The sequence below is a fragment of the Chelonia mydas genome, chromosome 3 (genome assembly GCF_015237465.2).
Source record: "Chelonia mydas isolate rCheMyd1 chromosome 3, rCheMyd1.pri.v2, whole genome shotgun sequence".
Classification (NCBI taxonomy): Eukaryota; Metazoa; Chordata; order Testudines; family Cheloniidae; genus Chelonia; species Chelonia mydas.
In genome coordinates, this window is record NC_057851.1 from 162,465,331 (window position 1) to 162,475,795 (window position 10,465).

At 44.1% G+C, this 10,465-nt stretch overlaps 1 protein-coding gene across 1 annotated transcript; it reads left to right on the top strand.

Moving 5' to 3' along the window:
* The first annotated feature begins 1,122 nt into the window (after window positions 1-1,122).
* SLC30A1 (solute carrier family 30 member 1) lies at window positions 1,123-10,184 on the top strand. The gene is made up of 2 exons (XM_027820507.3): window positions 1,123-2,065; window positions 4,195-10,184. Exons 1-2 carry the CDS (start codon window positions 1,459-1,461, stop codon window positions 5,097-5,099), a joined length of 1,512 nt encoding a protein of 503 aa, XP_027676308.2. The 5' UTR covers window positions 1,123-1,458; the 3' UTR covers window positions 5,100-10,184.
* Window positions 10,185-10,465: the final 281 nt, after the last annotated feature.

The window sequence follows — 10,465 nt, forward strand, 5'->3', positions numbered from 1 at the left end:
GCCTGAGTAGGCTGACCAGATAGCAAGTGTGAAAAATCGTGATGAGGCGGGGAGTAAAAGGAGCCTATATTGAAAAAGCCCCAACTATCCGGACTGTCCCTATAAAATCGAAGCATCTGATCACCCTAGGTCTGAGCCACCTGTGGCAGTGTCCCATTGAAGGGGGTGTTACTTGTGTGGTCTTGTGGGAGATGTAAGGGCCCCTCATTCTGCTGTTTGCGGTGCAGCCCTGCAGGGGTGCTGGCCCCAGCTAGAGGGTTAGGAGGCGGAGGGGACTCCGTGGGAGCAGGACTCACTTTAATGGGTTCAGAGGACCGAAGGTGGGTGTTCAGACAGCTGTGTGTTTGCTCCTAGGGGTGCAGGCCGCCTCTGCAGCGCCCCTAGGGCCCCCTGACAAGAGAGGTGGCTGGCGGGTGCCCGTGTCTCCTAGAGGGGCTCGGCCCCCCGCGGTGCCGTTCGTTTGGGGGTGCCCAGTCCCGGCGCGGGCGGGGAGCTGCAGACAAGTGATGCCGCGGGGGGGGGGGCCTCACTTCGAAGCCCGAGATGTCTGGGGGGGGTGCCCTTTGCCCACCCCCTGGCGCTGCTCTCCCGGCGCGGGGGGGGGGGGGTATTTCCCTGCTCAAAGGGACCCAGGCCCCCCCCCGGCGGCGGCCCGGCCGGCCCCAGTGCCGCGGGGCTGCCGCCGCTCGGGAGGGGCGGCTCCGTGCAGACGCTCCCTGGGTGGGGCGAGTTCCCAGCCCAGCAGTGGCGCCGGGCAGGCAGCGAGCAGCCGCCCTCGCCCTCAGGCCCGGCCGGGCCGTGTGGAGAGCGGGCGCGGCAGGACGATACTCGCCCCTCGTAACCCCCTTTTGCACCAGTCCCGCAAACAGCCTCTCGGAGGGGGCGGGGCTAAGGGGACACCGCAAGAGCGACAGGGAGAAGCGTCCAATCGGCTTCCTCGCCCCGCCTCATTGGCCTCCTCCCCGCTTCTGGCCCGGGAGAGGTGGCGGCCGGAGCCTATGGGCGCCGCGTTGGGGGCGCGGCCAAGCGCTTGTCGTGAGGGTTGCGGGCCAATCGGGGAGAAGATGTGAGGCAGCCCCGCCCCGCCACCGCTGGGGCCGCAGCCAATAAGACGCGCGGGGGGAGGCGGCGAGCTGGGGTTCCGTGTGGAAAGAACAGGGGGCTCGGGTGCAAAGTTTCGTTTCAAACCGTCTGCAAAGAGCGGCCGAGGAGGGGGAGTTGGAGACCGGCGCCCCGCGCTCCGCTCAGCCCGGCTCGTGCCGCCGCCGCCTCTCGCTTTTCCTTCGCGGCGGTCGCTGCCCGGCCAGGTGAGTGCGGAGCTCGCCGCCGCCCCGTCCCCTCGCTGCGCCCCGCCCTCCCGCGGGCTCACCCCGCAGCCGGCAGCGCCGAGTCCCGGGTCCTCTCAGCCTCCCTCCCGTCCCCGCTGGGCGCCGCTCCCCGCCGGGGCGGAGCGCGAGGATGGCGGACAACGGGGCGGGCGAGCCCCGGCAGCCCCGCTACCGCCGGGTGCGGCTGATGTGCATGCTGGCGCTCACTTTCCTCTTCTTCGTGGTGGAGGTGGTGGTGAGCCGGGTCACCGCCTCGCTGGCCATGCTCTCCGACTCCTTCCACATGCTGTCCGACGTCATGGCCCTGGTGGTGGCCCTGGTGGCCGTGCGCTTCGCCCAGCGCACCCGCGCCACCCACAAGAACACCTTCGGCTGGGTGCGGGCCGAGGTGATGGGCGCCTTGGTCAACGCCGTCTTCCTCACCGCCCTCTGCTTCACCATCCTGCTGGAGGCCATCGAGCGCTTCACCGAGCCCCACGAGATCCAGCAGCCGCTCGTGGTGATTGGGGTGGGGGTCGCCGGGCTGCTCGTCAATCTGCTGGGGCTCTGCCTCTTCCACCAGCATGGAGGCGGCGGGCACGGGCACTCGCATGGGGGGAGCCAGCACCACCGCAGCGGCAGCCGCACCAAACTGGAGCGATCTTCCGGGGAAGGGGATGCTGTGCTGCGCAAGGAGGAGACCAACACGCTGGTGGAGAATTGCGGCAGCACCAATGGGGTCAACCAGGAGAAGCTAGGTAAGCAGTACTGCCTCCGGGAGGAGCCCTCCCTTAGCCTGAGGTCTGGAGGAGGCGGGGGAAATCTCTCCTAGCAAATTTAGGAAGGAGGGAGGCTGGTAGACACTCCAGTGTCAGACTGAAAGGTGGGTAGGGGAAAGGCTCACTTTCTCATTCTCAGAGGAGATGAAGTAGGACAAAGTAAGGGAGATAAGACTTTGTCAAGTAACCTGGTAGAGGGGTAATGACATCCTGGAGTGCACAGTGGATTTTGGAGGCCACCTGCATACTGGTGGAAGAAAGGTAAGAGACTCCCCCATTAGATAGTAGTTTATGTAGTAATATATCGGCAACAGTTTCTGTTCCTATATTAGCCGGTCAGGCGATCCACAGGTACTCAGTACACTCATGCACACTCCTTCTCTGACAACTTGCTTTCTGCATTGTGCCCTTATTTGGCAATCCAGCAGACTTCAGTGTGGGTTGGGGGGAAATGCTTCTCTACCAGACACCTGTCAGGTAAACAATGAATTACTTTACAGATTCTTGTTCTCTAAGTGTCTAGCATAACATAAAATCAATCCACTAATCATTGTGTACTTGGGCTGTATATTGATTTTTAAAAGATGGGCTTTATGACAATATAGGAAGGTTGCTCTAGTATCTTAAGCATTAACTTGACCACTTAATAAGCCTTAGTGTTATTTCACTTCCTAGGTAAGTATCCTAGTTTCAACATAAGTAACTCACTGAGTTAGAGCAACAAGGTTGGTAAGGTAATATCTTTTTATTGGGCCAACTTCTGTTGGTTTGAGAGACAAGCTTACACAGAGGTATTCTGTTACACAGAGCTGTACTTCAGGTCTGGGAAAGCTCAGAAACTTGTCTCTCTGACCACTGGAAATTGGTCCAATAAAGATATTACCTCCTTGTCTTTGTAAAATCCTTAGGCCGTTAAAGTTAAGTATATCTGACAGAACCTCATTAGATCAGAAAATGCAGAGTTAAATTTCCATGAAAAATACTAATTCTCTCTTGTCATACCTGAACACCATATACCTCTGAAATTTGTAGTATCCACTACATGCCTGCTATACTGTCATAGGTCTCTTCTACACTAGAAAACATTATATAAATACTGGGGTTAAGCATGACCACTTGATAAATTTAAAATGTGGTAATACTCTGCATAGACAAGGGCTAACATCTGTCTAACATTGTGTTAGTTAACATGTGTTTTAACACTGTCCTATCCTAGTGCAGACGAGCACTAACAATCTACATTCTAATTTCCTAACCAACTACCCTCTATGTATGAGACATCTGTCTGTCTCTTCTTCTAGTTCTTCTGTGGTCCCCATTTTCTGAGTACCTTCCAAAATTATAAAATGTACATAGGAGTATATTTCTCTCCCTTCTGATCAGCAGTGGCCACCAGACTTTCTTTCCTAGTTATTGTGGAAGTGGTAGACTTGCTGGCTTGCTTTTTGTGCATTTTGCTCTGAAAGTAGAGCAGTTTGTAGTGTCCTCACTCAGTTGAACCTCTTTGGGTATGTCTACACTACCTGCCAGATCGGCGGGCAGCGATCGACTCCTGTACTCCAGCGCTGTGAGTGGCGCAGGCAGAGTCAATGGGGAAGCGGCAGTAGTCGACTCACTGTGATGAAGACACCACAGTAAGTCGATCTAAGTACGTCGACTTCAGCTAGATTATCCATGAAGTTGCGTAACTTAGATCAATTTTCCCCCCCCATCCCCGCACCTCCTCAATGTGTAGACCAGGCCTTTGAATAAACGACAACATCTTTTCTCTTACCTGTTTTATACAGACTTGTGCTTTCTGTAGTAGAATAAGAAAGGGACAACAGTTTCACAACTTACTCTGTACAGATAATCAATAAATACACTTCTCCATCCACTGTTCTGCTACAAGAACACAAATTGAATTGCTGGGGTATAACTGTAGCTGAATTGTGCCGTGGTAGAGGATTTAAAAAACAAAAACCTAAGTGAAGTCACTTTGCTACAATATTTCACTGTAGTAATGTGGTTTCTAAACTTACTGTGAGTTAATACCATGATATAGTAAAATGTTTCTAGTATCTAATATTGTGATGTGGCATGTAACTGTTTTACTGTTTTCTTTGCAGGTGATGGCAAGGCAGAACTACAAGCGAATGGGAGTGTTGGCGCTAACTCTCTGGACGTTGAGGTCGAAGAAGATTCCAGTGGACAGCTTAACATGCGTGGAGTTTTTCTGCATGTGCTTGGAGATGCCTTGGGTTCAGTGATTGTGGTGGTGAATGCCTCAGTCTTTTACTTTTCTTGGAATCCATGCCCTAAAGATGGGTCCTGTTTTAATCCATGTGTTGATAGCCATTGCGTAGAAAATGCTACCTTAGCCCCACTGCTTGACAGTGCTGATCTGCTCACACAAGAGGGTATTCATGTAGCTGGTCCCTGCTGGGTGCTGTATTTAGATCCCTCTCTTTGTCTGATAATGGTTTGTATACTCCTTTACACAACTTATCCATTACTTAAGGAATCTGCCCTTATCCTTTTGCAAACTGTTCCCAAACAAATTGATATTTATTCTCTGAACTTGAAACTACGTAAACTTGAAGGAGTTGAAGCAGTCCATGAACTACATGTTTGGCAGCTGGCAGGCAGCAGGATCATTGGTACTGCTCACATAAAATGTCATGACCCTGCATCATACATGAAAGTGGCAAAGCACATTAAGGAGATTTTTCATGATGAAGGGATCCATGCCACTACAATTCAGCCTGAGTTTGCCAGTGTAGGCTCTGAATCGGGTGTTGGCAAATGTGAGTTTCCCTGCAGAACTCAGTGTGCTCTGAAGCAGTGTTGTGGGACAGCAGAAGGCAGTACTGAAAAGAAGTCCGCAAAGACCTCTTCAATTGCTATTTCATGCTCAGAAATAATCATTGACTCTCCACACCACAAAACTAGGAGGACTAAATCTGAAAGTATACCTGCTGTTAGGCTAGAGGCAGATGATGACCCAGACACGCAATTTGAATCATCTTTGTAATTCCCAAAGTTGTGCTGTTCGAGTTTTGATGGCTTCTACTACAGCTTTATTGCAAGAGGAAGAGTAATATTTGAGATGCAAGTTTGTCAAGCAGTGTAATTGCTGAAGTCCCTGTTCTTGTCACATTGCTAAATCTAGGATGCTTGTTTTAAAGAACATATTAGCATTGTCATGACACAGTGTGTTTGTTGACTTTGTAATAAGCGGCACTGAAAGTGTGCCAATGCTGTAAAAAAATTTGGAAAACTAGTTGCAACACTTCAGCAGAAAGACTTCTGTTGTGCTTCAAATTAAAATATTTTCTCCCCTGAAAAGCTGCTTGAGGGATAAGTAAATTGGAACTCGGTTTGTGTTAGACTTCTCATTGGGGCTACTCTTTCCCTTTAATATTTGATTTGTAGATATTTTAATATATTGTTTGTAACCCATATGAAAACCAAAGTTCATAGAATGTTTTTATGGAAATAACATCAAACTAAAACCACTTTGTCAGTTTCACACTTTTTTTCCTTACACTTATACAGTGAACTATGTGAGTGCTTTTTTTTTTGGTGGATTTATTGCATAGCATAAATAGTAGCATATTTTAAAGGAAACATATCACATGATTGATAGAAAACTGTCTAGTTTTTTTCCCCACCGGGGCTATGGGGTAATTAAAATTGGCTGTAAAAATATTGGTTGTGAAAGTTATGTTCTGTTAAAATGTAAGTTCAACCTGCTGTATGCTCCTCTGATCAGACTGAGAGATGAAGTGACTGATAAAGTAACTAATTGTTGGCTAATTCATAAAATATGCATTCAGTGTTCTTCCTTCTTCACAAGTTCAGGTGCACTCTTGATTTCATTAGATCATTATGTAAATGTAAGAATTTGCCAGAACCTTTAAGTTCCAGTGCTGTAACATTGGAGTTGGAACCTTTATTTAAAGGAGTTGGTATTTATCATCGTAATGCCAACCAGCATTGTTAAAGTGGAGCATCTGTCAACATAGGCATTCTATTTCCTGGGTTTCAAGGGTTTAAATTATAACTGTAGTAAAAATTCACTTGGATGAAATTTTGCTGATAGTCTCAATGCAGCAGTAAGTATTTTTTACAGTAGGTGAAATCCTGGATCCATTGAAGACAATTGAAGCTTTGCCACTGATATCAGTGGGGCCAGGATTTCATCCAATATATTTTACCCCTTTTAAAGTAATGTGTGTCAAAGAATTTTACCTATAGAATTTGTAAATATTCAGTTTAAAAATGTTTAACTCAACTAAATAATAGACTGGCTCTGAAGAAGCTGTTACAGTGTGCCATCAACTCATACTTTCTCAAGAATTGGGTTATTGACTCTTTGAGTCAGCAGGGTATTGGGGAGAACAGAAGGCAATATAAAAGGGGACACTAAGGGACTTTGGTCCCATGCTGAGAGTTGTGTTCCAGGCCAAAATGTACCCTTAAATCCACCTTTGGAATTGCATATTTACAATGAGAAACAATGATTGGTAATTAAGCACAGGACTGAGAGTTGGAAGGACTGAGTTCTTTTCCCAGCTCTGCCACTTACATTGTGTGACCTTGGGCTAGTCGCTTAACCTTTCTCTACCTCATTTTACCCATTTTTAAAATGCAGATAATACCTACCTCATGGGGTATTGAGGCTTAATACATTAGTTTCTAAAGACCTTTTGAGATCTTCTGATGGAAGGCCCTATAGAAGTGCACAGTTGTAAAATGGCTTGTTTTCCAACAGTGTCTCCTTTTACATATGTCCTGCAATAGCCAGGCACAACAGGATAATTTAAGGACCGTTTTGGCCTTATTTATGGATTTACTGCATACTGTGTTTTTAAGGCCTTAAACAGTATTTAAATTTAATATATTTTGTATTAAAAATGTTTTGGTTAGTGAAGGAAATGTAGGTTCTTTTTCCCCGCTCTTGAATATAGAGCTCTTCACTAATTTGCACATCTCTAATTAATGTTCCCTATAATACCCACTCATAAGTGGTTCACAACTGACTGGTGCCCTTCCAGAGGGGGACGAGGCCTGTTTGTGACAGTAGGTTTCCTCAGCTTCTCAGCAAAGCATTATAATGAGGTTTGACATTAAGATTGTTTGCAAAATATACTACCATATAATTACTAATGTGCAATGAATGAAGCATTGTCAAACTGCACCTCTGACATGAACAAAGTGCACTTGAAATAGATAACCTTGCTTTTTTTACTGTAAGCTGTTTGTTTGACTAGTATGGTTAATAGTTTGTATTTGGTCTCCCAGTCACTAGTGGGAATTGGCAAGGTCCTGCTGTATAACTATCGCTAACAAAATATAAAACAGTTTATTCCCAAAAATATAGTAGTACTGAAAGTCACGACTATTCGTTTTCCTTTTGCTTTTATAGAGAGGCTACTAGTCCTGACATGGTTGTCCTCTTTAGGTAACAGTCACAGATAAATACATTTGAATAGGTCTAGAAATGTAGACACTCATTCCATTGTAAATTTTTAATCTGTTTGTGCCAGAAGTCATATTTTTCTAGTGCTATGTCCATTGCAGGCAATGGTTATCTTTAAATAAAACGAAAAAACTTTCCCCCCTCGGACTTGAGTACAGTATATATTCCATTTTAGGCCCAAAGTGGGAGTTGTACAGCAGTGGCAGTGTGATTTGTACATTCATGTTGCTGTAATTAGCCCAAACTGTAGCCTGATAACTTGCAATACATCTCAATCTTTTAATCTGATTTATGCAGACTTGATTTAATTCTGAAGACCTTAATTCCAGAATACTGGTAGCTTTCTTGAATTATTGCATAAATCGTTTTTTAAAGCATGAAATTAGTGACTCTCATAAGAGTAAGCACTTTACCAGGTGGAACAGGAAAGCAGCTAATTGTCTGCATTGTGCATTCCTGGGTGTGGGGTGTTTTTTATTTTTTTTATTATAAATTAAAACATGGAACACTGATTTTTAGGAAAAAGGAAAGTATACTTCAGTGTCTGTTTTTGTTTGCTTCCCATTAAATGTTACTTGGTAGAGTATCTTATATCTGGTAAAATGTTTCATTCATAAATATACTTACTTTAGAGTCCACTTCCTAGAGGTGTTTAGTAAACAAGTAGAAGTAGATCAAAATTGAGACAGCCTGAGGAAAACTATGTAGGGGCTTGATACTGCAAACATTTATATTCCTGAGTAGTCCTATTGAACTCGGAGGGAATACTTGTGTGAGTGAAGTTACGTGCCTGTGAATAAGTGTTTGCAGGATTGGACCCTAAATATACAATGGGGGGGGGGGGGGGGGGCTCTATGGCTTTTCAAAAGAAGCCTCAAAAGCTAGGTGCTGATTTTTAGTGATTACTTTAAAATCAATATAAAATGGGTGGTAATAGAGGGTTTTTCCCATCAAAATTATGTTACATAAGTAGTACTGGCTTTTAACTGAACTTTGAACTCTTGGTCTGACTTTTTTCAAAGGCGTTGAGCACCAATGCTCTTATTGACTTCAGTTGGAACTGGTGTTGCTTAGCACCTTTGAAAAGTAGGCAATCAAGTAACTCAATGGGTAGTTAAGAGGGAAACAACATTTCTTTCTAGAATGCACATGCTAACCTATTCTGCCATAGGGAACTTTTTTCCTGAATTTTTATATCTAGACATGCTGATTTTTCATGTGATGGGAGTGAGAAATGCTCTATTTAAGGGTATTTAAAACAGCATATTAAAACATTGGGTTTATTTCATAACACAGCATCAGTTATTTAGCCTTCTTAGAATTCTGATTTTTATGTTGCTTACTCAATTCTTTGGTGATTGATTTAGCCTTCTACTTGAACCTTTTATTTCTCCTCATGGATGGAAAGGAGCGGGTTCTTCGTGTGCCTGAATTGAGACAGTCCTGAAAGCTTTCCAGGCCTGATGCAGCCTTACTGATGATAAGGTCTGATTCTTCCTTATGAACTTTAGTTTGTGAAAATAATTGCCTATATGGGATACCTTTCGATATTGTATAAATGTGAGCCTGATACCTTTTCCATTCGTATATCTGAATATTCATTTTAAAAAAATGCAACACAACACCGTTAGGCTGTATTTCCCAAGGCATGTGGGTTTAGTTAGGATTCTTTTCTCACACCATGAGTTTAATTTTGTAACCATCGTTGAGGGGACCTACTTGACATGTCTATACCTATTGTCTAGACTTCATCAGTGAAAAATTGGCTTCTATTAAACCAACATTAAAAGAAACAGCATATTGTAAAATAATAGTCCTGTGAGAAAATGTATCTATTTAATGAGAAGCACTTAAATAATCTTGTTGTTCTGCTTACAAGTTAGGTTGCTTGACCACTAGCAGTATACTCTTACATGCATTCAGTCTTTTTAAAGATATGAATATTGTAAGTAGAAACAAAGTTGGGAAGTGAGTTGTAAAACCAAATTATCGTACCTCCTGTCATGGTTTCTGGTGCAAATATATGAATACTTACTGAGTTTGTGTCATCTTTCACCATTTTTAAAAGAGGTAGTCAGTATTTTGATATTCAAAGATTTATTCATCTCCCCACATCACTGCATAACGGTAACTAAACTTTTAACATGTAGGTCTCTCAAATTTAAGGTAGATTTGCTAAATCTATGACATACACTTTTTTCACTTTGCTTTCAGAGTTTGTAGACTTTAACTACTTAAAACATTGTTTTGTGTTCTATAGTTTAAATTTTCAATCCAAAAACATTGCAGTCCTAAGGAGTTGTTGCTAGAAAAGGGATTGCAGCAAAGTATATGTAGGGTTCTTTAATAAGTCATAGGACAAGAATGCTCTTAAGTTAACAGCACACTGACGTGCATCAGTGTGTTCTTCATGAAGCCCTTATTTTATGTAACTTTAGTGTTTGCCTGGGGAAAAAGTGATGCAGTTTTATGCGGTTGTCATCTTCCTAACTGCAGATCTGTATGTTTGGGTTCTTTTACTTTAAAACATTGTAATGTCTATAAATATATGTAATGTACATCATTTTACAAAGCTGTTTCTACCTCAGTATGAGGCTTTGTGAACTGTTCATGTATTATAAATGTTCTATGAGACATGCTACTGTGTTTATTTTTTGTTTAAAGTTGAGTGAGTGGTGGGAAGCTGTAACTAATTTTGTAGTCCTGTGGGTATGGTTCTTTCATCCATACCCAGATATTTTAATCACTTTATTACAGGAATATAAGGCCCCAGATGTCACCATTGTCCCCTAGGAAAACTACCTGTAATGTATCTCTGTTTTGAGTTGCTTCAATGTTACATTACTGGTGGTCGTTGTCAAAGTGCTGCCTCAAAGCCTCCCTCATTCGAATAGCTCCCCTCTGACCTCCTCTAA

Bases quoted from the DNA above. Each gene is read 5' to 3' on its own strand.
- SLC30A1 (XM_027820507.3), top strand. From the start codon at position 1,459: ATGGCGGACAACGGGGCGGGCGAGCCCCGGCAGCCCCGCTACCGCCGG. The intron at 2,066-4,194 runs GTAAGCAGTACT...TTTTCTTTGCAG, and splicing joins GGTCAACCAGGAGAAGCTAG to GTGATGGCAAGGCAGAACTA.